The following is a 26,688-nucleotide window of genomic DNA, read 5'->3' as shown; positions in this document are numbered from 1 at the left end:
TTTTGACACACACTCCACTCCGGCGCCACCGGTCACATTCCTTCAGTCGGTTCTGGTCAGTCTGGTGACCAAGCAGGTCATTGTGTCGAGAGGTCCTGTCAGCCTAGCCTGTCTTTGCGCATCGATAATATATGTAGAATCTGAATCCACTCCTTTGCATACCCTCAAGTTAGAAAGTGTAATCTTACAACGTTGTTCGTGCATAGCTCTACAGTGTATTCGCACAAAGGTCGCTCTAGGTCACTGTCCCAACCCCAATTTCTTTTTCCAATCCGGAAAGACGAACGGCATGTTATCTGGGGTCAGCTCCGGCATTTTCTCCCGGATCAGCTTGACCAGCTCATCAAAGACAATCCGGTAGGCTGCGGCCGTGAAATGTAGACCATCGGACAGTAACTCGCCAAGCACTTTACTTCGTGGAGCGTCTCGACTTCCTATCAGGGGGTGATTCGAATTTGGCGTCCATCCAGCCTTGCTCATGAAGATCGTCCACAGATCGATGACGGGCAGATTGAGTGTCTGAGCGACTTCTCGACATGCTGTTACGTATTGTCGTGTTGTTGTTGCTGTTCGTTCGAGGCGTGAGAATTGCCATTCATCGACTGGTGCGGGCGTGATCATGATGATTTTGGTGCCGTGGAGATTTAGACGGTCAAGGGTAGCGATTTTGGTCAAGTACTCTTTGTACCGCTCGAGGGGGACGTGTTGTGGTGAGCCCTGCACACAGGCGTCGTTGGCACCGAAGAAGACTGTCATTAGCTTGATGGCTGGTGTTGTTGGGGAGGGTGGTGTTGATGGGAAGAACTGAAGGAGATTGTCGTAGCCCATGGGCGCGGTGTAGCCTGAGAAGCCCCGGTTGAGGATGTCAAGGCGCCGGGTGTACCATTCTGCTAAAGGGGCCGCGAGGGTTTTGCTGGAGGCTTGGGTGATGCTGTCGCCGAAGAGGATGAATTGAGGGTACTGGGCTGGAGTTGGGGTCGGGACGGTGTCGGGGAGTATAGGTTGGGAGTGGGAGTGAGTTGGCGAAAGCGACATGCTGAAGATTTCTCTGATGCGATGTCTGTGGTAGAGTCCGAGATTCGTGTTGGTACTGATATTGAAGCGTGGAAGAATGGTGGATGTGAGAATATACCTTGGACGTATCAAAGTACGGATAGAGTGATACCATTTGCAAGAAAAGTGGCCTTGTCTGACACAGAGTACTCTGACCATATCCATTCAAATTGCACGGTGCTCTCACGACAAGTCCCGGGTCAGACATTGCGATTCTTCTCGGAGACCGCCTTGACAGTTTCATGCCGCCCAGGGTCATGGAAGTGATACGGATACTCCCGAGTCTGTCTCATTATAAAATGCGCAGACTCGTAGACTCCATGCATTCAACTGATCAGAGCGAACGCCAACAAGGACTCCAGCATTCCTCTCATGTGGCTGCAATGCCTTAGGAAAAAGAGACTCTATAAGCGGTTTCGTCGCGATTAGTTGCGAGCCTCGGTACGACGAGCCGACACTTGCACATCTAAAAACACTTATTTAATCGAGGGTCTCGCGTGCATATTTAACCCCTGTTTGTTTATCTGCAAGACATCCGTCACTCCGGACTCTGCATAACAATCCGTCCACCAACAGGTCCAGTTTATATCAACCGTCCATTCATTCTTCGTTCTTGAAGTCGACGGACTGTTGACCCAAATGTCTTGTTGCTGTCGGCATACCTCTAGGACAATTAGTTGACAGGCGCCGCGTACTTTGGGCACCTATTATCCGACGTGACTGGCTGCAAACAGCGCGTGGCGGGGCAATAAGGAAGCCCGCATTCTTCACCACTCGCTGTCAACCCTTCACACCCTCGGGGGGCCACCATCACTGTCATATGATGTCGAACATTCACGTTTACTGACAACTCGCCCACATGATCTCCTGTCTCGGGGCTTCGTAGCGTATATCTGTTCGAACAACACGTTCACTCTCCTATCAGGATTCCCTTCTCATCATCATTATCTCAGATTCCGCAACGCAGCTGATCTTACATTGTTTCCTTGCTGACACTCGAACCCCAGAGTTATTGCTATCATCACTGCCTCAACAGCCACACTTTCGAGTCTTATGATTCACTACTGAATGGCCTTCTGATAGAAGACAGCACGGCGGCGTCTGCCTGCACGCGACGCCGTTGATGCCTGTTGTTGTCCCTCCCTCGCCCCTTCCTTCACACCGCAGTCTATGTTTCCCTTACATTCAACATGCCGAAGTCCTATGTCTCTTTCCAGGAGCCCGCTGAAGACGATGACCCTGAATACCTCCACCCTCGCTCGGCTACAATGCCACCTTCTCCGGATGTCACACATCGAAAGTCATCGTTCCTCTCTGCAAGCGATTTGAGAAGCCGGCTTCCGCAGTCGTTGAATATGACTTCCGGGTCAACAGAGACGAGCCAATTACTCGGGGGTTCTCAACACCTCGTCCGCAGGTATACGGACAACAGTATGGTGGAGGACAGCTATTCGAGACAATTGTCAAGGGTAAACAGTGCGAGTGGTAGTCTACGGAGACGCAGATTCCACAGTGCTCTTCCATCCGGTCAAGTCAGTCCTACATGGGTGCGAAGCTCTGGCTTACGGACACCAAAATTGTCTCAGTCGTTGATGGGCTCCATGTCGAAAGATGACCGCCTATGGTACGACCAGTTTACCTCCACCGATTGGGTTCATGACAGTATCGCGGACGGTTATCGAGTCCTTGAGATGAGAAAGAAGAAAGGACTTCGAGGTCGGCTTATGCTCCTGTTTGACTCCTCTCAGGGATGGATCCTTGTTGCTCTTATTGGCATTGCCACTGCAGGTATAGCATACTTTGTGGATGTCACCGAGTCCGCGATTTTCGATATCAAACGTGGATTTTGTCGAGATGCCTGGTATCTTGGAAGGGTCAATTGCTGCTCCGGGGAACACTCCTGCGACAGGTGGCGGACGTGGTCCCAACTCATTCGGCCATCGGGTCTTAATGAGGATTCTATCGATCTCATCGCCTTTGTCCTCGGATGTGTCGCCCTTGCTACACTCTCCTGCTTTTTCACGCTCTATTCGAAGACTGTAGTGCCCTCTACCATTGCTTCCACATTTGACGAGGACCTGAGCGCCAAGAAAACGACGTACAACAAAGACAACGAGGAGGCTAACAAGGCTGGCGAGCAATCTCTGAATAATGAGGAATCGGGACCGCCGAATGTCTACTATTCCGCCGCTGGAAGTGGTGTTGCAGAAGTCAAGGTCATATTGAGCGGCTTCGTTCTGCACGGGTACCTTGGCCTGCGTGTCCTGCTGATCAAGACTGTCGCTCTCATCCTGAGTGTCGCCTCAGGCATGAGTCTTGGGAAGGAAGGCCCCTACGTCCATATTGCCACATGTGTTGGCAACATCGCTTGCCGTCTGTTCCCCAAGTACAACCTCAACGACGGTAAGAGAAGGGAAGTCCTCTCTGCGAGTGCTGCCAGCGGCGTTGCTGTTGCGTTCGGTTCTCCTTTGGGCGGAGTTCTTTTCAGTCTTGAGGAGGTCAGTTACTACTTCCCACCAAAGACCTTGTTTCGCACCTTTTTCTGTTGCATTGTTGCGGCTCTTTCACTAAAGTTCCTAAATCCGTACGGCACGAACAAAATCGTCTTGTTCGAGGTGCGGTATGTCACAGATTGGCAATTTTTCGAGCTCTTCAATTTTGTGCTCCTGGGCATCTTTGGTGGGCTGGCAGGCGCTCTCTTCATCAAAGCCTCTCGTTTTTGGGCAACTACGTTCCGCCGAATCAATTTCATCAAGACTTATCCAATGCTAGAAGTCATGCTAGTGGCGCTCGTCACCGGACTTATCAGCTTTTGGAATCGATACACCCGACTCGCTGTCACGGAGTTGCTCTTCGAGCTTGCAAGTCCTTGCAATAAGCAGACGGACACGGGGCTCTGTCCGAAGCAGGACGAAATCTTGTCAGTCTGCCGTTACCTTGGCACTGCCTTCGTGATCAAAGCGTTTCTTACCATAATCACGTTTGGCATCAAGGTGCCTGCCGGTATATATGTACCTTCGATGGTGGTCGGCGGGCTCCTTGGGAGGACGATGGGTCACTTCGTTCAATATATCGTGCTGCAAACTCCAGATTTCTTCTTGTGGGGCGGATGCTATGACTCTGGAGACATGGAATCCTGTGTTACACCTGGCGTGTACGCCTTGGTGGCTGCAGGTGCGACAATGTGTGGAGTAACCCGCTTATCGGTCACACTCGCAGTCATACTGTTCGAACTCACTGGCAGCCTGGACCATGTATTGCCCTTTTCTCTAGGCGTCCTGTGTGCCAAGTGGACCGCAGATGCCGTTGAGCCTCACAGCATTTACGACCTCTTGACAGACATGAACTCCTATCCGTTTCTGGACAACAGGAACAATCCTGTCTTTGACTCGGAACTGGGTGACATTACTCCACGATTCCGCCGAGACAAAGTGATTGACATCAGCCTATCATCACTGGTCAAAGCAACAGATCTACGAGTCAAACTTCAACGATTACAAGACCTTGGGCAGCTCGATGGTGGTCTGCCTATCCTCAAAGACAGGGTTCTAGTGGGCCTCATCCCAGCACCAGATCTCGAGTTCGCGCTGGACAGAATTGAGGACGAGGATAAAGCGGTTTGCATGCTCTCCCTCGATAACCATCTTCACAACAACCATCATCGATACTGGGGAGCATCGGACGAGAGGGGTTATGAATCTGGCCGCGAGTCTGATGGGGAAGAATCAGTAACCCAGAACCCGGTCGACCTGACACCATTCATTGACCCTGCGCCTATTGCTCTGGACATGCATTCCCCCATGGACTTGGTCTATCAGTGTTTCGTTAAGCTGGGCTTGAGGTATATCTGTGTATTAAACGAGGGGGAGTTTCGAGGGATGGTACACAAGAAAGCCTTCGTGAGATACGTCAAGACTTTGGAACATTCGAATCAAATCTAGCGACTATCATGAAAATATGCATGATTGAGGTGGTCATGGACTGGTACGCCGGAATAACCGTCAGGCATACAGCAAAGATGGCAAGATCGTCAATATTGAAGCTTCGTGACCACATGGGGACATCCATATATGAGGTGTGACGGGCAGTGCGTCCACTTCATCAACAGAGAGACATGGAAACCTAATGCAGGTTTTCATATCGATGAGCATGTTTTAACCCTTCGTGGACACTCTCTGGCGGAAATACGACTATGCAATGTTTGCATGTCGTGATGAGTTCACTTCCCTTAGGCACGAGATTGCATAGCAAGAGGATACACAGGCTGCATAACAGTGAGAATTCCGACACAAATCGCAACTTTCAAAACTGATCCTCGTGACTATACAGGCTTCACAGATTAAGGAGTGGGACATTGACAGTTGGTGGTTCCGCTCGTGTCACTGCCATATAGGTTGTCAGTGATGTCAGTGAGTTCATGCCTCATGCACCTGCCGACAGCCTCCACCCTTGTCAGGAGATGTCAGTGGTCTGTCTGAGGTTGGTGTATGTATTGTCCTTGAACTCGCCCAGCATCGTCAGTCGGGCCTGACCAATCATCTTAGATTACCGTTTGGATATATATCCAGCACCACGGTACGTAGAATGAGCCAGAACTCTTGTTTCGCGATGCTGTTGACCCTCCACTTGGCGATGCGTGCACCGTTTCTTCTTCAGCTTCATGTCTGCCTTGGGATCTTGCTTTTGCCATTGGCCTTCAAGTTCGCGTCCGCCCTGAGATCAGATGTTTCCATTTGATACTTCGACCTGTGGCCTGTCCCGTCTCGAACCCCTCTTCCCAGCTTCACGTCTGCCTTGAAATCGGATCTTGTCATTTGTGCCTCACCAAGGTGTTTCCCACCCTTGTCAGCCCCTGCCCCGTGCCTGGAAGTCTATCGTTTCTTGCTCTTCTTCATGTCTGCTCCGGGATCTTGCCAGCAGCGTCTGAACGGACCCTGCTGCCTCTTCTGTAAACCCCTCTTTCCTGCCTCGACCAGCTAGAATGGTCCATCTGCACCGTCTTCCATTGGCTTATGGTCAGCAGCTGCCGCGAAGTATCTTGAAGATTGGTCTGGGGGACTTTGACCTTGCGCGATGGAGTTTACTGCAGAGCGCCATTGCTCTTTTCTGAACGCGTGCAAGGTGTAGATCTTTCTTCACGGTCGTTTCAGAAAAGCGTTGGAACGAATTGGAATCCTCCTCTGACAGGTGCAACTGAGGCCCCGACTATCATTTCTGTTTTGATCATCACGAAGAGGCGGAGGCAGGGCTGATTCGGTGGAGGCGATTGTTGTCTGTCGTCCTGTGCGGAGGCTGGAACTTCGACGTTCATATACAGATCGTGAGCTGCTGGATTGGCACTCTTTAGTCCTTCCTTCACCTCAGGCAGGAGTCCGCCTGCTACTCAAATCAAGTCGTTCACATTGAATCTTCTGGTGTCGAGTACACATCGAGGCCACACTTACTTACCAACGGTGCTGAGGAATAAACCGATCCACAGTTGAAGCCATGGCGACCGAGATGGTAGAGCACATACCTCGATTAAGCGCAATCGCCAGCAGCACACTCCAACAGATCGGATACTTGCCAACGCAAATCGTCGACCGATCTGACCTGCCTGATCATCTGGGACCTTGGCCGTTGAGACGAAATGGGAGTTCGTGCTCGAACGTGGTTGTAAGTTCAAGCTCTGACTCAACAGGGAGCAGTGAGGAGCACACTCGAGTTGCAAGCCCAGATGACGAGGACAACAAACGAGAACGGAGGGGATCGGAATTGACCGAGACATTGGAACTTGTGGACAGGCAATGTGAAATCATCAAAAAACTCCTGGACGCCGAAGAAGCTACATTGAGGGACCATGTGGAGGAAACAGGACGTCTTGAGCGTCAGTTGCAAGAAGAGCAGCAGCAGAGACAGGAGGTGGCAGCTCAAGTACAGCAGGATGTTGAAAGCGCGGCTGCCCTTGAACGGAGTCCACAGCGCTGTCAAAAGTGTGAGCGACTGGCCGAGGAAGTTACACATGCAGTAAAAATTGGGGCTTCGATTCTGTTTCTCAGTATGCTGGCGGTCATTTTCTCACCTTATATCCTGTGGCATTCTTTTGGGCGCAAGCATGCTTGGGACGACCTGACTGCATTGGAACGGAAGAGGTACCTCTATACCATTCTTATTGTGCCAGCATTATCATACACATTTGCCATTGCAGTTTCATGGTGGAGTGTGTTGGTGCTCAAGCATAGCGCACGGGAATGCAAGTCGGTTTGGTCGTTGAGTTTCTCGATGCTGTGCTGGACGATCGTCTTTTACTTTTGGTGTTCATTCTGGCTGCTCCCAATGGTGCGGTGATTGAGTTAGAGCGGGACTTCAGGAGAGCAATCAAGGACCTGGCCATCGGACATGCCTGGTGGCCGAAAGGTGGTCTTAGCATGGTCGAAATGCTCGTTGGCCGTTTGCGGACATTGACGGAAGCGTTCGTGAGAAACGAGCTTTACAACAGCCAAGATGCTGCGAGCGGTGAGCAGCACGTATATACCACCTAATAGGTCAAGAGGCCTCAATATCACAGTTCAATATGAATAAGATGCTGTAAGAAGTCGTAGTAGTGAGAAAGACAAGTTGTTGATGTTGGTCAAGATCCTTGGCGGGCAATAATGAAGCCGAATCCGAGATTCAGTTCGACTCCACAGTCCTCGAACGAGCCCCGGACAACCACCAGTGCCAGTGCCAGTGCCACTAACAACAGCGATTCCCTTCGCATCATCACCAGTCTACACGCCAGAGAACCACCCCTTCTTTCTCCTCGAAAAAGAATCACTGCGGTTGCCCGAAGGGATATTGGCAGCGTACTGTCACCACGTCTACACTCTCCCTTGATATGTCTCGATGACATCGATTCCCCTCGATCCACGTCAACCTCTCTCGCTTTCAACCACGTCTTGAACGGAGTCCCTGGACGGACCCCCAACTCAACGATGGGGAGGAACGGGCGGCCCTTGGGAGAGGAGATGGAGACACTGATGAACAAGGAACAGTCGTCCTCTTCGACGGCGGACTCGAGCCAATCCATCGAAAGCACCTCAACTGCGTCGACCACATCCTTAGTCCTCGAGAACCTCAACTCAATATACGCCACGAAGGAGCCACTGCGATCTCCCCAGTATCGCGACAACGATAGCGACCCTGAGTTGCCGAGATTTAACGATAAAAATTACACCATAGGCGCAAGTCGCATGTCTAAAAGTCTGCGGCGATCGATATGGATATTCTGCATACTAGCCATCGTCGGCTGGACTCTAGCAATCTTTCTTTTCTTGGCTACCGGACGACACAAGCATGCTTCAACGTTAGAATATGACCATGAGAAACCCACGAAGAGCTCGGGAAAGAAGGTCACTCTTGAACAGATCCAATCAGGACAGTGGGCAGCGAAATCTGCCTCAATAGAATGGATCACAGGTCCGGAGGGTGAAGACGGTCTGTTGCTGGAGACAAACCAGCCTGGCAAGGATTACCTGGTGGTCGAGGATGTCCGAAGCCAGACGAATTCATCAGCGAACGCGGTGGACAGCAGGAGTCTGATGAAGAGTGGCTGGTACAACGTCAACGGACAACAATATTGGACAGAGAACTTCTGGGTTAGCCCGGACATGAGCCATGTTTTGCTCATGTCGAAGAGAGAAAAAGTTTTCCGACACTCTTTCATCGGACTCTACTTCGTTCTGGACGTCGAAACGCAGAATGTCCAGCCACTGGACCCTGCATTTGCAGATACCAAGATCCAATTAGCGCAGTGGTCACCCAACAGTGATGCTGTTGTGTTTACTCGAGATAACAACCTCTACCTGAGGTCCCTCTCGAATCCCAAGGTCACGCAGATCACGGATGATGGTGGGCCCGAGTATTTCTACGGAATTCCTGACTGGGTTTACGAAGAGGAAGTTTTCGGCACCAACTCCGCAACCTGGTGGGCCAGAGATGGTCAATACGTTGCATTCCTACGTACCAACGAGACCGCCGTTCCCGAGTATTCCGTACAGTACTATCTATCGAGACCGAGCGGCGAAGAACCAGAGGAAGGCCTTGAAAACTACCCCGATGTCAAGAAAATCAAGTACCCGAAGGCGGGCGCTCCTAACCCGGTGGTCGATATGCTCTTCTACGACATTGCAAATGGGCAAGTGTTCATCGTCGATATCGATGGTGGCTTCCCCGATGATGATCGCATCATCTTCAACATTGTCTGGGCAGACGACGGAAAGGCCTTGGTGTCAGAGTCCAACCGTGAGGCTGACCGGGTAAGGATCGTCCTCGTCGACGCTGTAAGTCAGAAGGGTCAGACTGTCAGGACTGTTGACTCGAAAGATATTGGTGGTGGTTGGATCGAGCCCACTCAAAGCACCAAATACATTCCGGCAGACCCTGACAACAATCGGCCCGAGGATGGCTATGTCGACACAATCATTACGGACAATTGGTACCATTTGGCGTACTTCTCTCCTCTAAACAGCTCAACGCCTGTGATGCTCACGAAAGGCGACTGGGAGGTAGACGGTGGCCCCGCAGCAGTCGACCTCGAGAACAATCTGGTCTACTATGTCGCCGCGAAAGAGGCGCCGACACAGCGTCACGTCTACAGCGTGAAGCTCGACGGCACAGACACTCAAGCTCTCGTACCAGCGAATGAAGCAGCATACTGGAGATCCAGTTTCTCTTCCGGGGCAGGCTACGCGCTGCTCAGCTACCAAGGCCCCGGCATCCCTTACCAGAAAGTCGTATCTACGCCCACCAACGACGAAAAGATCGAGCATACTCTCGAAGACAACAGAGCCCTCGCCCAAATGGCTTCTTCGCACGAACTCCCTCATCTAGTCTACCAGAACGTCACAATCGACGGGTACATACTGCAACTCGTCGAGCGGCGACCTGCCCATTTCGACCCGTCCAAGAAATACCCCGTGCTATTTTATTTGTATGGTGGTCCCGGCTCGCAGACAGTCACTCGGCGGTTTGGAGTAGATTTCCAGTCCTACGTCGCCAGTTCATTGGGGTACATCGTCGTGACTCTCGACGGGCGCGGGACAGGTTTTGTCGGCCGCAAGACCCGCACCATCGTCCGCAACGAATTAGGCCACTACGAAGCGCACGACCAAATTGAAGCAGCCAAGGTGTGGGCTGCAAAGTCCTACGTGGACCCCACGCGCATCGCCATCTGGGGCTGGTCGTACGGCGGATTCATGACACTGAAAGTCCTCGAGCAAGACGCCGGCGAGACGTTCAGTTATGGCATGGCCGTCGCACCCGTGACGGACTGGCGCTTCTACGATTCAATCTATACGGAGCGGTACATGCGCATGCCGCAGAACAATCCCGACGGGTACGCACGGACCGCGATCAGTAATGTCACGGCTCTGGGTCAGAGTGTGCGCTTTCTGATCATGCATGGCACGGGCGATGATAATGTGCATATCCAGAATACCTTGACGCTGCTTGACAAGTTTGATCTGGCGGGCGTGGAGAACTATGATGTGCATGTCTTTCCGGACAGTGATCATAGTATCTACTTCCACAATGCTAATCACATTGTGTGGGATAAGTTGAGTACGTTTTTGATCAATGCTTTTAATGGCGTTTGGTACAAGACGGATGATCCGAAGCCGGTTGAGCAGAACGAGGGATTTGAGTTGGGAGAATGAATGGGGTTTCAAACGGTGGTGACGGAGGGATTGTATGGTGGCGTTTGCTAAGGGAGGAGTTGACGGAGTATCTGTACAGCATTGAGGAGTACTGTGTTGCATCGCGTGGCATTGCATTTGGCATGGCGTTGCGGGAATGTGTATGGGAAGCATGTCAGATCATCTGAGTCGGTACAGGAGATCTCCTGGACATCTCTACTGTATATAGAGCCACCGGCTTGGTATTTTGTGTAAAATCACATGGAAGTGTTTATGTCTCCAACTCTCGCGGTGTATTCGACTCGCGCCTTGCTCAGCCTCGCGCTGTTTCAGTGCCGAGCACTTCCTGTCGATGAATGGAGGAAACTGCGGACGTCTGCATAATGCCTCATCGTCGCCTGTGGCGACATTGGTGATAACTTTGGAGATGATATATGTTTTATATGTGTCTTGCTTGACTAGTCTTACATCTCGAGTCCGGCTACACTAGCTTCCGCAATCGTCTAAACTGAGTTGGGTATCTCCCATATAGTCATACACGTCGTCTCGCTTTGCCTCACAAGGACAACTCTCAACCCAGACATGGCTCCCTCCCTTCCTTGCGTATACTTGTATACCGGAAAGTACTAGCCCTTCCGGGACCAGTCAGCCGAGCCCGATTCGAAACCCTGCATCGCAAAATCCCACTGAGCCCAGTCCATGGGCAGATCGGCCATCGCCAGATCTTGCATCAAGGCAGGATCAGAGGGAAACATCCACTCGTCACTCGGTGCGTTCGGTAGAGTCGGCACTAGAGTGGCCGGAGGCGGCATGAAAGCCGGAAGTGGCTGTTGTGGTCCAAAGTTTTGTTGTAAAGGAGTTTGCTGCTGACTATAGGTCGTTGAACCATCGCCCTGCCACTGGCTGGTGGCGGCAGACGAAACTTCAGCTGCAAAGCCTGAAATGCTGGGCTTGCCTGGCTCCCCCTCCGTTTTCGACGCATCATGCTTTACAGGGACATTCTTGCGCTGCTCGCGAAGCAGGCGGATGTATTCAGGAACGACCTTGGGGTACACACCATTCGTCTTCTCACGTAAGGCGGCCTCCCTGGCGCTGTATGCTTTCAGACACAGACTACCGACAGCCACGTGTAGTGGCTTCTTGTTGTTGGTGACAAAAACCCAATGATTCTGGAAGAGTTCGCCAATACCTTCCCACGCTTTGTCGACCTTGTCACCAAGAGTGTGCGTTCGCAACTCGTCGAGCAGATATATCAAGGCCTGCCACTGGAAATGGACGTTCATGTGCCACATGAATTTCCGAATGCCTTTGGACGCATGTGCCAGGTTGTCAGTCTCAACCAAGTTCATGCACAATTTCCACAAAAGATCTCTTTCAGAAGCTGGCAGCTGGTTTGGATCAGGATACTTTCTTGGATGATGAGCCATGATTCTCATGCTGTTCATTGCTGCTCGACCCATTATAATACACATAAACTGGATGGGTATCGAGGGGTCGCAATATCTCAGGTACTTTTCTTCAATTCGCTGTTCGAGTTCATTGATGTGCACATCTCTGTCTTCTAGCGTGGTGTTCCACGGGGTTGAGAGCCGCAGGTTCTCAAGTCCAAGGCTCTTCTTTGACGTGACTTTCTCCTTCCAGAAGCTACCAAACTCGGTACGAAGCATGCATGCTATCATTTCGGTCGGTTTTTCTTGAGGAATCGGTGGCTCCTTCATCTCGGGCCAGATGTCGGCATCGTCGATGTTACTTGGCGGTTTCGTGTCGAACAACTCAATATCCACGAATCTTCCGGAACCGCTGAGTTCTGCTGATCTAAAGTCCAAGTTCATGAGCTGCCACCAAAGACGTCGGCGCATTTCGTTCTCGAAAGGCGCCATTCCGAAGATTGTACCGTCACGATGGAGGCCCATTCCCTGAGCAATGCGGCTGGCCACCCCAGTCAGAGTCCAAAGGGTTCGAGAATCGTATTCTTCTCGCATTGTGATCAGGTAGAGCATGAATGCTTGGAGTACCTGGATATCTGAGGTTCCTAGGAATCCAGCCCTCGCCAGCGCTTTCCTTGTCGCATGACGATATCGAGCCAGTAATACCTTTCGAGATTGGCCGAGCTTCATCCCACATTCGTCGTCCTGCATGGAGAAAATGGCAGCATTATAAATCGAAAACATCAAGGCTTCAAGGCCTCGTGGCAAGTTGTCCAGATGTGTAGACGCCTGTATAAGGGCCTGTTGAAGCGTTGGATAATGAATCACCTTTATCATCGGATTCATGTTGTCAAGGTAGGCCTGCCAGAGAACCATAATGTGCTCAGGTGGAGGATGTAGGTGCTGAATATTATTGCTGGAGGGAGTGTAGCCAAAGATGAAGTCGCTGCTTTCTCCAATTGGAGAGCCATCCTCATCCTCATCTTCAGAGTAGTGCTCTCCAATGGCTTCGTTTGCGTGGAACTGTGAAGGTCAATCAGTACAATGTTCATAGAATTGAGCCTGACATGGCTGCTTACTTCATTGGCGATGGTGGTCCACAGGTTGTTTTCAATGAACCGTGATTTGCCCCTATCCACCAACAATTGTCCGTTTTTGCTGGCTGGGAATTGTGGAAGGACATTGAAACGGCTTAGGGCCGCTGCAAAATCATCAGTTGGAGGCACTGTAGAATCGTCGGATGCGAGAGTGGGAGATTCTGTCGTGCTAGGCGTGCCATCAATACTGATGCCTTTGCTTTTGAGGAGGTCTTCGCATTGCCTGAGTCGCTCCAGCAACGCATCCTCCTGGAGTCGTTTCTTCCGACGACGAGGTGGTGGTGGTACGCGGAATACACACTCGACTTGTGACTTGGCACAATTTGTACAAGGATTTTGTTTGTCGCATTTGACCTTGCGTTCAAAACATCGGATGCATGAGAACGCCTTTGTCGGGCGGTCTGATGCGTTGCTCATGTCGCGATGAAGACGTTGAAGTTGACTACGACTTGTAACTTATGGCACCTGACATGCCTGCCCCAACTCGGAAACAACGTCGTATCTGGTTGATATGCGATCAGAGGATTCAGTAAAAGGGCAGTCGCAACGCTCTTTGCACATGCGCTCTAGGAAAGGTTTGAGGAATGAAGAGAATGAAAGCAACGACTTGACTGTCACCGTGCACCTACCTTTCCTATCATCGCCAGTGCTCTGGTTGGAAGACTATTTACGTAGATCAACAATAACGGGCGTCAATCAGGCACCAAGAAAGCAGCCTTGGCATGGCCTTTTAGGCTTTATTTTAAGGCCACCCGCATTCCGAATACGACCCGAAAGGGCTACAAGCTACTCGTATTTAGAGGCTGGTGACAGGTTGCTATTGGAGGCTAAGACAACGTGCATAATACATTAAGGAACAACATCTCGTTTCATACGGTTGTATTTACTTGATTAAATTTATCGACGCCAGGTAACAGCGAGGCTGATCTTGCTGGCTAAAGCACCGTATGCTGGGACTCTCACAGCACGTTCATGCAGGTTTCATTAAAACATTTCCCATTGCCGCTTTGGATTCTTCGCCTTCCCCGACTGGCCATTCACTTTTGTGCCGCGAGGAGATCTTTCTTCTACTCCATTTTGGTTCTCTAGCTGCCGACCACAGTACCGCCGTTGGGATGCAGACTCTGTCCGGACATCATGCTGCTATCTGGGCCAGCCAGGAACACGAAGACAGTAGCGATCTCACTTGGTTGTGCAGGACGTCCGAGAGGAGCAGTGAATTGCTCTTGCGCCGATTTGTCCATGGTAGCTGGGATGAGGGGTGTCCAGACTGGACCAGGACAGACTGCATTGACACGGATGCCTTTGCTGACTTGTTGGTTTGCCAGACCACGGGTGAAGGCGACAATAGCTGGGATCACATGTCAGTAAGTCGTCTCTCCAAATCCGAAAAGGTTACTTGCCTCCCTTGGTGGATGTGTAATCCAGGAGATCGGGGCGACCAATGTAAGCGTTGATCGAAGCGTTGTTGATGACAGTATCTCCTCGTTTCATGTGAGGGACCAGGGCCTTTGCGAGGTAGAAGTATGGGTGGATGTTGGTATTGAAGGTCTTTGTCCATTGGTCGTTGGTGATGTCGGTGATGTCTTGTTGCATCATCTGGAAAGCAGCATTGTTGACCTGTTGGGAGTCAGTTAATTGCCAGTGGTTATACCTCAGCATGAAAGACCTACCAAAATGTTGACGTGTCCCAGCTCTTTCCTAGCAGCATCTGCAACCTTTTGGCAATTCTCTGGGCTTGTGAGGTCGGTGGCCATGGTGTAGCATTTCCTGCCATGCTTCTCGACCTGACTCTTTGTCTCTTGGGCGTCTTTCTCTTCTTCTGGTAGGTAGGCAATGAAGCTGTCTGCGCCTTCCATGGCGAACAGGATAGCAACAGCTCGCCCAATACCGCTATCACCACCAGTGATCAAAGCCTTCTTTCCTTCGAGTTTGCCGGCCGCCTTGTACGGTTGCCATCCGCCATCTGCGGTTGGAAGCTTGTCATGGATGGCTTCGACAGGCAAGTCACCTTCTCTGCTGGGCAGATCTTGATGGGAGACAGGAGGCTGGAAGCCTACTTCGAATTGTTCGGGCATTTTGTATGAGGGGTCTGTGAGATGATTATGTGAGGGAAGTATTGAGGCAACTGTAATTATTTCGGTCGAGGTCAGTTGGTTTGTCTGGAGAGAGAATTGAAATAAATGGCTTCTGGTAAGTCAATTATGCCCGTGAAATTTCTTAGAGGGAACGTCATAAGTCAACACTGATGTCACAAATCTGAGGACATTGCAACAGCGAGTCCGGGGCTCAATCCCGCCTTGATGACAAGTCAGCATCTCTTCACGGTCAATTCATCATTTTGTATAGAATCATGATCGAATCGACAGCGTGGTATCAGACGTTTTCCACAATCAAACAATATGTATTGAGGTTGTCGCCGAATGAGACGGGAGCAAAGAGTAGCGCAGGATTGAAAGCCATCGACATTCCCATTCCATTGCTACAACCAATGGCGGGATCTTTCCCCTCCTCAAGATATCATTGGCGGACTCCTTTAACGACCGCCATCGTCTGGAATTTCGGGCTCTTAGAAGGTGCTTCGGCACCGACGAGCACTCCCTGTCAACATTTCCTCGCTCGTACTCACTCCTACACTCGTCTGCTCAATGTCCGAGCCGTCCATTGTGGTGTTTTCACTTTCAATGCAATCGTATTCGCGTCCGAAAAGCCATCTGGCCCATCTACTGGAGCCTGGTGAGATGATGAACAACAGAAATCTCTGTAAAGATCTCAGATCCAAGGTATCGAGTACAGAAACGTCCTTGCTCTATAAACATCCCCCCTTCTCTCGTGCCCCCATCCTCGAAATCTCAAGAGTAGGTACCTTCTGAGAGATTCGAGAACTTGACATTCATATACTTCGTATCATTTGCAGTATTATCTACAATGACAGAAGCTCAAGAGAACTCCATTACCAACAACAGCATGGATAACAGCAGCTCGAAGGATGCGGCTGAGAAGCGACAACCTGCTCCTTCAGGGGACGGTGACTACCCTCCCAAATCGACAGTTCTCATCACCGTCGCCTGCCTCATGCTCACTCAATTCCTCGTTGCACTGGTATGTCCTGTCTATGTCCGCTCTCAAAGCTACCACTAACATTGCCATCAGGACCGAACAATCATTGCAACCGCCATACCAATAATCACGAACCACTTCAATTCCCTTGACGATGTAGGCTGGTATGCCTCGGCGTACCTTTTGACTATGTCAGCCTTTCAGCTTCTCTTTGGTCGAATCTATACCTTCTATTCACCGAAATGGGTCTACATCTCCTGCATCGGTCTCTTCGAAATCGGATCCTTGGTCTGCGGCGCTGCCCCCAACTCGGTTGCTCTTATCATCGGTCGAGCCTTGGCCGGCATGGGTAGCGCAGGCATCATGTCAGGGGCCATTGTCATCATCGTCTACCTTGTCCCTCTGGAAAAGCGGCCTGCTTATACTGGCATCTTCGGCAGTGTCTTCGCTGTTGCTTCCGTCGCCGGACCACTTTTGGGCGGTGTTTTCACAGACAAAGTCAGCTGGAGATGGTGTTTTTACATCAACTTGCCAATTGGCGGTGTCACGATGGTGGCCCTTGCATTCATACTCCAGCTGCCCAGCATTAAAAAGAAGTCAACTTTCAAGGAACAACTGCACCGGCTGGACCCCATAGGCACAGCTCTGTTCGTCCCTTCGATCATCTGCCTTCTTCTCGCCCTACAATGGGGCGGCACAACTTATAGCTGGGCCAATGCCCGCATCATCGTCCTGATCATCCTCTTCGTCCTCCTTTTTATCGGATTTGTTCTTGTCCAGTGTTGGCGACAAGACAATGCTACGGTGCCTCCACATATCATCAAGCACCGCTCAGTGGCTGCTGGGGTGATCTTCTCATTCTTCAGTGGGGGCAACATGATGACCATGGTCTACTACCTTCCCATCTGGTTCCAAGCCATCAAGGGCGCTTCGGCGGTCCACTCTGGTATCATGAACATTCCAGCGGTTCTCGGCATCACCATTTCATCAATGTTTTCAGGCTTCGCTACGCGGAAGATCGGATACTTTACTCATTGGATGTACCTGAGTACTGTTATCACTTCTGTCGCCGCAGGGCTGATATGTACGTTCACTGTGTCCACCGGACACAGTCGCTGGATCGTGAGTTTGGCCCCGCCTCGTTTTCATTCATCTACACACATTTTCTGACTGTTCGCAGGGCTATCAAGCAATGTGGGGTCTCGGCCTGGGCTTCGGCATGCAGCAGCCGAGTGTTGCTGCTCAGGTATCGCTCAACAGGAAAGACGTCTCGACAGGTGTATCAGTCATATTTTTTGCGCAGACGCTAAGTGGGGCAATCTTTGTCAGTGTCGCCAACAACATCTTCGACAACAAGCTGGCCGAGGGTCTGAGCACTATCCCGGGCATCAGTTCAAATGTGGTGAAACAAATTGGCGCGACAGACCTGCGAAAGGTTGTGCCGGAGCAATCGCTGCAGGCTGTTCTGGTGGTATATAACCTGGCTCTGAGAAATGCGTTTTACGTCTGCGCTTCGCTTGCCGCAGCTACCATACTCGGCTGCCTGGCTATGGAGTGGAAGAGCTTGAAGAAGGCGGCTGCCGAGCAACAGGCTGCTGCAAAGGCGGAGAGAAATGCGCTTGGGTCCGCTGGAACGGCTGAGACTCGACAAGAACAGTCGCAAGGGCAACAAGGTAAGCATGAGAAGGAGGTGGAGGAGGCTTGAAGGAATCTTTCACAGGATGTCGCTTCTGAGTGTGTATGGCAAACTTATCGGCATTGGAACACAGAAGGAACATTGATGCAGGATGAAACACTGTCTACCAGCGACGTAATGTGCATTGATACGTAATCTCCACTCGATTGATCGAGAACAAGAAGTTCTGGTTTGGAAACGAAGGTGAAACGATTTGGCTGTTCATTCACTTTTCATTTGTGAAGCATTCTCTGGCTACATGTGCCTCTTTTAGTCGTGCATGAGTATCGTTACATCAGACTTCATTTCTCCTATTCGAGCCCTACTGATTGACCTCGTCGTCGTTCTAAAATGCAGACTCATGGCCCGCTACCCGCGCTGAGAATGTAACCACCGTCTACCGCCACGGTTTGGCCGTTTAGGTATTGGTTCGTCGCCAAAAACAAGATGGCATTCGCCATGTCTCTCTCCTCACCAGGTCGTGATGCTGGCACTTTCTCGGCATACTTCTCACGGGGGATATGGGACTTTTGCTTGTCGTCGCTCTCGGACGCAGTCATTTCGCTGGGGAACACGCCGGGTGCGACACTGTTGACACGGATCCTGAGGCCATTCTGGGTGATTTCGTTGGCGAGCATACTCGTCAGATGGATGGCAGCGGCCTTGGAAGCGTTGTACGCGAAATGGTGCTGCGAGGTCTTGACGATGCCGCTGATAGAGCTGTTGTTGATGACCGTGCCCGAGAAGTTGTCGTTGTGCTTGTGCGCGGCTTGGAGGAGTGGGAGGAAGGCAGTGGTCATGAAGTACAGTTGAGGCACGTTGGTTCTGTACGTGTCGGTCCACATCTCAAAAGTCTCGTTCTCGTCGTCGAAGAGGTTGGCAGACATCTCCTCGGCAGATTTTGCCTCAGTTTGCTGCGTGTTGATTGAGATGCCGGCGTTGTTGAATAGGATGCAAAGGCACTGTTCGCGGGACTTGATGTACTCGACTAGTTTCTTGATTTCGTCCTTCTTGGAGATGTCGGCAGCTACGGGGATGATTTCACCGGCGATGTCCTTGCCGTACACTTCGGCCACGCGTTCGAGTTTCTCCTCGGTACGGCCAACGATGTACACTTTTGCACCGTTGACGGCAAGCGCTTGGGTAGCCATTAGACCGATGCCGGAGCCACCACCGGTGATGAGGGCGACTTTGCCTTTGACATCGAAGAGCCTGTCGAGCTTGAAGTCTGCGTTGTTGTTTGAAGCCATGGTGGAGGGGATGGTACTGAAGTGGTTCTTGAGACCGAGGAGACGAGGTTGAGCGGCCGTGATGGAAGGAAGACTTGGTCGATGAAGAAGAAGTGGTGCTGATATCGTGACAGGTAGGCGACGAGAGGGTTGTGATGGCTTGAGGGTTCGAATGGGCACTTTGGTTGGCATTGATGGAAAGATGTCTAGATAATCAAGGGATAAGGTCAAAAGGAAGTAGTACCTTCTTGTCCTCACTTTTCACTTCGAATGCAGTGAAGCCCGTCATATTAGTGGATGAAGCCTACGTCAAGAGTTATGACGCTCTTATGATGAAACAATTGGACCCCCAGGTTTAGGACGGATTAATCATCCGCTCTCACCCAATGACACTCCTACAAGTTATGGCGATTGTGGGATGCTAGCACGAGAGGGCTAAGAGTGCCATGTCGAAGCTCGCTTCTCTCAAGCGGACTTGTGCATTTGGAACGAGGACATGGGTGGAGGTAACTAGGTAGTCTTGCATGTCGACCGTCTGTCTCATGGCCGTAAAATCCGGGGTAGGAAAATGAAACCAATCACAATACAAGCGCACGTTGACCTCCGATGTCCCATCAACATCGATTGATGATTCTTCAGTCTTTGTATTGCTTCGTACTCGTTCGTTGTCCGCGGTCTTTTCGGCCATGCGGCAACGACCACCACTTGCATTACCGTCATTCCCCATCTAGACCTCAATCAGCGAACCCTTCATTCCTTCCAATATGTCAGGCTCCTATGTCTACGGCGCAGGCGTCCCAAGCACCTACAAAACACCCAAATTCCCGGCCTTGTACTGGCCCGTACGCGCTGAACCAGGCGAGGCACAATACCTCTACTATCTGGGCGACATCTACCGATACACGCTATTTTGGACAACTATCACCATCGTGTCGGCGCACCTCTGTGTTGCGTGTTGGGCGGTCCTAATGCAATTCAGCTCCGCAACGCAGAGAAGGCAATATCTTGCTTCGCCTGCTGGGAGGAAAATGAGTGCAAAGAACAGGAAGTTGTTGGGGGACAATCCGATCGGCGAAACACTGGGTTGGGTATGGATTGTTCCGCTGGTGTATGTTATTCTCGGTGGCTTAGAGGCGTTGCTTGCAGGCACCATGGTTGGGTTGGTGCTTGGGGCGGTCTACAACGCTGGTTATTTTGCTATGAGTACATGGACGCCGCTTCTGTGGGGAGTCATTAATATGCTGGTTTTGGTGGTGAGCAGCTTCAGGATACAGGGTGGATTATGAGGCGGCACAATGACCAAAAAGATAACAATGGGATATGATTCTGCAACTGCATGACATGAACGATGCATCTGCTCCAGAAGGAATGGCTGACTGGACGCGGACTTGAAAGTAGGCGCCAGGACTCTCAGATTACTGTCAATGTTACGAGGAATGGCGGCCACCTCACATCATGCGGTCCCGACAACGGGCACTCACAATAATTTAGGCCGTAACCCATGCGACTGTTCGATTCCCACAGAGTCACAAAGATATCAACACCTTTTTTGAACAACAAAAACTCTAACCTGGAACTTAACCACCTGGCTTTGAATGGTTAAGGTCACAGGTCGAGGGAAACCCCTAGTTGAGGAAGGGATTTTCTTTGCTCACATGTCAAGCTGCACCCCCGAATTCCGGGAACCAGATTAAGTGTTGACTGCACGGGAGTCCGAGAACTCACGATCCCCAAGTCAACACCCTCAGCGGTCTGAGGAGGTTAGGATTTCTCTCTAGGATTCACGATCTACTTTCCAGGCACAAGCCGGCTCATATCTGGTGGCCACACCCTCACGCCTCAACGATGGTTCAAGTTCGCCGGGAGAACTTATCATTACCAAAGTCAAGACACGGGATAGATACAAGCTAATTGTCAGGCAAAATTGTATGAAATAAAGATATATTACTTGTATTTCTGCTGGAAGGATGATATACCAATCAGATAGCAGTATCGCAGGCGGTAAGGCAGCATTAGATAGCTGTGCGCCGAGTGGTGCGGCAGATATAAAACCAGGAGGCCGAAGGTGGTCTCGGGACTCACTCCCAGACCTGATCATTGTTTCCCGCACTTACGGTAGTGCTCTAGAGAAGGATGAAACGAGACTCTACATCCTGCTCTGTCAGTACAGATGGGTAGCTACGGAGGACGAGCCATAGCAGGGTGCTAACAAGTGCTTGCTCCGTCGTTGAGGGTCTTACGAAAAGTAGGTCGAAACCTTGACGTTTGGTCGAGACCCTGTAGACGACAACGTGGTATGTCAGAGAGCGTAAACATGCAGGTAAGGAAATACTTGTCTGAAAAATTCTTGATTCCACAGGTCCTGCTGTAAATGCAGTGATATGTCGATGTTGTCATCTGCAATTTGCTAGGCGGTCAGCGAGTGCCTCGTAAAGACTTTGAACGCTCAATCAAAACAAATACTGGATGCGAAAAGAGTTCCTGCCAACCGTCCCCTCCAAAGACTCCTTACTCGTCTTGATTGCCTTGTTCGTAGATATGTCGTGATCGGGTCGGATCCTTGCGCATCTCATGTCCACTGCCAGTAAATCCAACTAAGAGAGCCAGTTAGTACGATGAAATCTGCTGTCAAACGCACTTGTTCCTCACCTCTCGCGCTGACTCCTTCGCCCGTCCTGAACATACTGTCCTTCTTGGTGAATTTGCCGGCTTTGCTTTTCGCTGCGAAATCCTGCCATTTCGATTTACCCGCTTCTAGCTCCTTGTTCGCCTTGACTTTGCGAGGTATCTTGGCTGGTCGAAGGGGTCCGTCACTGACTTTACTCGGTTCACGTTTCGCTTGCTGTGCCAGTGTGGGATCCACGCTTGCTGCAGCAGATATGACACTCGGATTTGACGGTGGTGCGACTGGAGTCGATGACCCTGACATGCCATCAGCCTTCCGTTTCTTTGCTTCATTCGAAAGTGGCTTGATGTCTTTAGACTTCAGGGTTTCGGTGTTGCCGTAGCTCTTGAAGGTGACAATATACACCGGATCACTCTTTGAGCCGGTGATGGACGTTATGCGAGCCGTATAGAAACCGCCATCGCCGGTCTTCCACCTGGCCATAACTGTATCATTGACGGAGAATGTGACTGGACCGGCCGACTCTTCTGGCTCGACATCAGGCTTTCGATAGCCAGCTTGATATGCTGGGTGGTTCTCTTTCGACCATTTCTCTTTTACGTCGGTCGAGGACGGTCGTGCAGCGTTTGTTGATACTGAGGCAGGCTTTAGTTCGGAAATGGCAGCTTCGGTGAGGGATATGACTTCTTCAAGTTCTGCTTTCAGGCTCTGTAATTCACTGTTATCAGGATCATCCTGCAGACTCGACTGCACCGTCTCCAGTTGTAGTCGGTATTCCTTGACTTCGTTCTCGAGCGCTGTCACCTCGTTGGAACTCATGCTGGAAAAGATCGGAGGACTTGTGACCTAATAAACGGAATGAGCGAAGGGGGGATGCGTGAGAGAGAGTCACAAAGTTGATCGGGTGCAGATGTCGTTGACATGAAATGTAGTTGAAGATTGCGCCTGCCGACTCGACACGGCGACTCTGCCAAGACTGCCAGATCCGATCGCAAAGTCCGACGATCTCCCCGCGACGCTTCTCAGAGTCACAGCCCTGGCTTGCCAGACAGAATGCAAAGCAAAACAGCTGAGATCTTCCCAGCTGCAAAAGCTATCTCCGATTACCGGTTCTACTACGCTTTCAAATGCTGAATTGTCTTCTGTTTCAAGACAACGATGCAGTCTTCCCAGGCCCTTTCCGGGCGTGCTGGGCTTGCTCCGCACGCAGAAGCATCAGTGATTCCGAGAGTCTCAGGTGACAAGAACGAAATACGAGACCATGAGAAGAATGACGTCGCGAATTTGAGGCTAGGACCTCAATACTAGTAAGCAACGTGAGTCAAGTCTCCTGCAAGAATGTATGTTCAAAAGATGCCACGCCAGCGAGAGTTTCATTTGTCCAAGCAGTCGAAAATCAAGTTACAATTGGTTGCAGCAGGATAACGGTCGGGAAGAGTGCCTGATTGAAATTTCGCAACTCAATCGGTGCTGAGGGTGGTCAATCATGGATGGGCATGGACCAGCCGCGACTCTGAGCAGCTTAGAAATCAACTTCAAAGCAAGTCAATGCTTCCCACTGGGGGATAGTTCGCCACATCTCACCCAGGCCCTCCGAGTGGTTTTCCTCCACTCAGAACCACAGATTGAACGCCCTAAGGCTGTAACAGGGCCAGGATCTTCCTCGTTATTCCAGTTCTAGTCATGTCTCTGGGAGAAGGAACATATTGCATTGATGGAGAGACTGAGGTTCTTTATCTGAAATGGAAGAGAAGGCACCCGGATCCCTAAACCCGGGAGAATATTCCATGTATTCCCGGGCGGTCTCCAGGCTACCAGGGCTGAATTCATACTAGCTACCTGGTATTCGAGGGGTCCCTACTGTGTATCGGCTTTAATTAAAAGAGTGGACTGCGTTCAATGGCGGACCTCTTGGCAGGGGACTGAATTATCGCTTGAGGCGTGGTGCAGAGAGGGAGGGAGCAACTTTCCTCCTTCGTTGGCTCATCAGTCCCTCGAACCACCACAACCACCATTATTCTCTCCATACCAGATCTCACCACTCTGTCTTTCCGGTACCTTTTTCGCTCTGGTATCTCGGCCTGTTAGCATACATCATATTGTCCTATCAAGGAGGTCAATTCCCTGTCATATACCTCATTCACTGGCACCGGAAACTATATTCAAGCCCCATTATTATATTTCAGGGTGCGCTGCTCTGCGGTCACCGCCCCGCCTACCCACGCTCTGACTTCTACTACCCACTATTCTGTCATCCTCAACTCATTTTCTTTCCCATCCAGCCTTCCAATACCACCGCAATTCCACGCCGGCATAGCTGACCTCTTGATACTGCTCCTACACGCAGTGGAAAGAGGCTCTTGGATCAGATCTCTTGCTCCGATCGTTCCGTTCACCTCCGCGGTCAACTGCTCCATTCAATCTAAGTCGACGTACTTCTGAAGAAGACAAACATTGCAATTCACCAGGCGCTTCAATTTCAATGTCGCGTCAGTCCACAGAAGGCCTCTTCCTTTCACCTGAACAACAAGATCTCCTTATGGCTGCACTAAATTCCAATCAGTCCTCGACAGGACGGAAGACGTCTTCCCACGGCCTCGACTTTACCCCCAGTATGTCTAGTGCGCCGGGATCCGGAAACCTCAACTTCAGCGACGAAAGCCCCTTTCTGGATTTTGATCCTCAGGTCGACTTTGGCGATGAAAGTTTCGACTTTGATGAGAACGCCCGCATGATTGGAGATATCCCTGGCGTGCTCCATGACAAGAGAAAAAGCATCGACGGAAAGGATGACGACGATGAAAGAGGAGGAAAGCGACGCGAGGGAGAAGACAAGACTGCCAAAAAGCCCGGACGGAAGCCATTGACTTCCGAACCTACGTCGGTATGTGTACAAGGCTCACGATCCTGCTAGTTTTGTGCTAATCCTTATCATAGAAGAGAAAGGCTCAAAACCGTGCCGCTCAGCGAGCCTTCCGCGAACGCAAGGAGCAGCACCTTAAGGATCTGGAAGTAAAGGTCGAGGACCTTGAAAAGGCCTCGGAATCCACCAATCATGAAAACGGTCTCCTCCGAGCCCAGGTGGAACGACTCCAGGTCGAACTGAAGGAATATAGAAAACGACTGTCATGGATCAGCAGTAACGGCTTGAACAGGTCTCAGCCAGTCGTGACTCAGCCAGCCCGGAACACGGGCAACAATGACTTTTCATTCGAGTTTCCCAAGTTTGGCGATCTTCCACCAATGCCCGCCACCAAGCTGTTCGGCACTTCGACTGCTCAAAAACAGCAGATCGCAACTGCCAAGCGAGCAGAATCATTGCCCACAGCCGCCTCGAAGTCTCCAAATCCGAGTACCAACAATCGTCGTTCCCCTTCAGCTTCTCAAAACCAGCCCGCTAGGTTTGGATCTCTAAGCCAATCGCCTCTGAGTAACGGCCAGGCGGCGTCCTCTACATCTCAGACCACTCAAAAGGAGCAGCATGGCAGTGTCGATAGCCTGACGGGATTGTTCAGTCCCTCGATTCTCGAAGCAAGCCGACATGCGTCCATGGGTGGTTATTTCCCCCAGACTACATATAACGCCACCACACAAAATTCACGGCCGAGTATCGAGAATGGCGTCTCAAGCAATCCGCCTGGATTATACCCAAACTCGAGTATCTCCAACTCAAACTCCGACTCGCCAAGTTCTTCCACAGAGTCACAGAATCACATATCTTCCATTGGCACTTCTCCTGAGCCGAGCCTCAACTCACCGGCGAATAAGGTCAATGACCTCAGCCTCAATCCTATTCAGGAAGAGAACCAAATTGCATTCGGTGGTAAGTACTATAGCTGTGATCAATCACAGCTGGCTTCTGGCGACGTAGAAGATTCTCCTGTGTCGGCTATCTTTCAAATGGCTAACGAAAATTCATTAGGCTTCTTTAACAGCACTCCTGGCCTTGAAAACAACGGCATCAACTGGCTTGCCCAGCAAAACAACAACAATTTCGACCCAGTCTTGTTCGGTGATTACCGGGAGACTCAAGACAACATTCTGTCGCAAGACTTTGGAGCATTTTTCAACGATGCGTATCCACTGCCTGACCTGGGTAGCCCCCTCCACAATTACAACGATATTGTGGCAGATCAGCAGCCCAAGGGTGATCTCATGAGACAGGTCGAGGATGCTAAGAATGGAGATGTCGTTCCTGACACTGAGAAACCAATGAGCTGTAACAAGATATGGTCAGTACAATCTGGATTTGGGTGTTTAGACTTGACTAACACTTGCTCCAGGGATCGTCTTCAATCGATGGAGAAATTCCGCAATGGCGAAATTGACATTGACAACCTCTGTAGCGAGCTACGCGCGAAGGCGAAGTGCTCTGAAGGCGGTGCAGTGGTGGACAGGAAGGATGTCGACAAGATCCTCGGTACCACTTAAGGCAGGCTGGAGGTCCATTGATTTGGAGTTACGGCGAGTAACGAGGGCGAACCACATGCTACGACCATCATCAAAATGGGAATCACGGAGGAAAACGAGTATGCATGAGCTATGGAGCCACTCGTGGTATATTTGGAGTTATGGCTGCGAGGAATCGTCCTTTGAATGTACCAACTTCTCTCGTGATGCGTGCTACCACGCTCTTTATCAGACATCTTGAAATCAGATTGCTATAGTTGAAATCCAACTATACAATATAAGCAGGATCTCAATAAGATGTGCAGAAATCATTCTCATCTATGGCCCAGTGTCGCCTGTTTGTACATGTTAAGGTCAGTCAATGTATAAAAGAGGAAAGGCGGCATGCGATGCCAAGTGAGGCTAAGGCCCGATGTGAGAAGGTTCCCTTTGGCGGATGGATTGGTGCAGCTTTGGCT

The 26,688-nt window shown here is 50.8% G+C and overlaps 11 protein-coding genes across 11 annotated transcripts; 6 read left to right on the top strand and 5 right to left on the bottom strand.

The window, feature by feature from the left end:
- Window positions 1-240: 240 nt before the first annotated feature.
- On the bottom strand, window positions 241-1,035 carry EDD37DRAFT_562826 (SGNH hydrolase-type esterase domain-containing protein; the record flags this gene model as incomplete). The annotated part of the gene is made up of 1 exon (XM_062813936.1): window positions 241-1,035. The coding sequence occupies one exon, from the start codon at window positions 1,033-1,035 to the stop codon at window positions 241-243; it is 795 nt and encodes a 264-aa protein (XP_062671292.1).
- Window positions 1,036-2,072: 1,037 nt separating this feature from the next.
- EDD37DRAFT_386515 (chloride channel) lies at window positions 2,073-5,325 on the top strand. The gene has a single exon (XM_062812174.1). It carries the CDS (start codon window positions 2,244-2,246, stop codon window positions 4,992-4,994), a length of 2,751 nt encoding a protein of 916 aa, XP_062671291.1. The 5' UTR covers window positions 2,073-2,243; the 3' UTR covers window positions 4,995-5,325.
- An 840-nt stretch (window positions 5,326-6,165) lies between these two features.
- On the top strand, window positions 6,166-7,635 carry EDD37DRAFT_386528 (uncharacterized protein). The gene has a single exon (XM_062812175.1). It carries the CDS (start codon window positions 6,541-6,543, stop codon window positions 7,378-7,380), a length of 840 nt encoding a protein of 279 aa, XP_062671290.1. The 5' UTR covers window positions 6,166-6,540; the 3' UTR covers window positions 7,381-7,635.
- A 93-nt stretch (window positions 7,636-7,728) lies between these two features.
- On the top strand, window positions 7,729-11,079 carry EDD37DRAFT_629490 (dipeptidyl aminopeptidase type IV dapB). The gene has a single exon (XM_062816515.1). The coding sequence runs from the start codon at window positions 8,007-8,009 to the stop codon at window positions 10,725-10,727; it is 2,721 nt and encodes a 906-aa protein (XP_062671289.1). The 5' UTR covers window positions 7,729-8,006; the 3' UTR covers window positions 10,728-11,079.
- EDD37DRAFT_590589 (mitogen-activated protein kinase) lies at window positions 11,080-13,912 on the bottom strand. The gene is made up of 2 exons (XM_062814509.1): window positions 13,213-13,912; window positions 11,080-13,156 (listed from the first exon to the last, which is right to left on the bottom strand). The coding sequence occupies exons 1-2, from the start codon at window positions 13,645-13,647 to the stop codon at window positions 11,333-11,335; spliced, it is 2,259 nt and encodes a 752-aa protein (XP_062671288.1). The 5' UTR covers window positions 13,648-13,912; the 3' UTR covers window positions 11,080-11,332.
- A 403-nt stretch (window positions 13,913-14,315) lies between these two features.
- Window positions 14,316-15,308, bottom strand: EDD37DRAFT_657614 (uncharacterized protein; the record flags this gene model as incomplete). Its single annotated transcript, XM_062818907.1, has 3 exons — window positions 14,316-14,581; window positions 14,634-14,850; window positions 14,904-15,308. 3 exons carry the CDS (start codon window positions 15,306-15,308, stop codon window positions 14,316-14,318), a joined length of 888 nt encoding a protein of 295 aa, XP_062671287.1.
- Window positions 15,309-16,087: 779 nt separating this feature from the next.
- EDD37DRAFT_386446 (DNA repair protein RAD50) lies at window positions 16,088-18,144 on the top strand. Its single transcript, XM_062812173.1, has 3 exons — window positions 16,088-16,332; window positions 16,384-17,412; window positions 17,471-18,144. Exons 1-3 carry the CDS (start codon window positions 16,159-16,161, stop codon window positions 17,993-17,995), a joined length of 1,728 nt encoding a protein of 575 aa, XP_062671286.1. The 5' UTR covers window positions 16,088-16,158; the 3' UTR covers window positions 17,996-18,144.
- Window position 18,145: 1 nt separating this feature from the next.
- EDD37DRAFT_385553 (gluconate 5-dehydrogenase) lies at window positions 18,146-19,721 on the bottom strand. The gene has a single exon (XM_062812167.1). It carries the CDS (start codon window positions 19,384-19,386, stop codon window positions 18,325-18,327), a length of 1,062 nt encoding a protein of 353 aa, XP_062671285.1. The 5' UTR covers window positions 19,387-19,721; the 3' UTR covers window positions 18,146-18,324.
- A 237-nt stretch (window positions 19,722-19,958) lies between these two features.
- On the top strand, window positions 19,959-20,480 carry EDD37DRAFT_608846 (uncharacterized protein; the record flags this gene model as incomplete). The annotated part of the gene is made up of 1 exon (XM_062815084.1): window positions 19,959-20,480. One exon carries the CDS (start codon window positions 19,959-19,961, stop codon window positions 20,478-20,480), a length of 522 nt encoding a protein of 173 aa, XP_062671284.1.
- A 1,222-nt stretch (window positions 20,481-21,702) lies between these two features.
- On the bottom strand, window positions 21,703-22,639 carry EDD37DRAFT_649719 (uncharacterized protein; the record flags this gene model as incomplete). Its single annotated transcript, XM_062818166.1, has 2 exons — window positions 21,703-21,788; window positions 21,844-22,639. The coding sequence occupies 2 exons, from the start codon at window positions 22,637-22,639 to the stop codon at window positions 21,703-21,705; spliced, it is 882 nt and encodes a 293-aa protein (XP_062671283.1).
- A 1,263-nt stretch (window positions 22,640-23,902) lies between these two features.
- On the top strand, window positions 23,903-26,686 carry EDD37DRAFT_386103 (fungal AP-1-like factor). Its single transcript, XM_062812171.1, has 4 exons — window positions 23,903-24,704; window positions 24,758-25,640; window positions 25,743-26,052; window positions 26,104-26,686. The coding sequence occupies exons 1-4, from the start codon at window positions 24,303-24,305 to the stop codon at window positions 26,249-26,251; spliced, it is 1,743 nt and encodes a 580-aa protein (XP_062671282.1). The 5' UTR covers window positions 23,903-24,302; the 3' UTR covers window positions 26,252-26,686.
- The last annotated feature ends 2 nt before the right edge of the window (window positions 26,687-26,688 follow it).

This window comes from Exophiala viscosa, assembly GCF_022695815.1.
Source record: "Exophiala viscosa unplaced genomic scaffold EDD37scaffold_4, whole genome shotgun sequence".
NCBI lineage: Eukaryota > Fungi > Ascomycota > Eurotiomycetes > Chaetothyriales > Herpotrichiellaceae > Exophiala > Exophiala viscosa.
The sequence above is the reverse complement of the archived record's forward strand: the minus strand, read 5'-3'. Positions and strand labels throughout refer to the sequence as shown.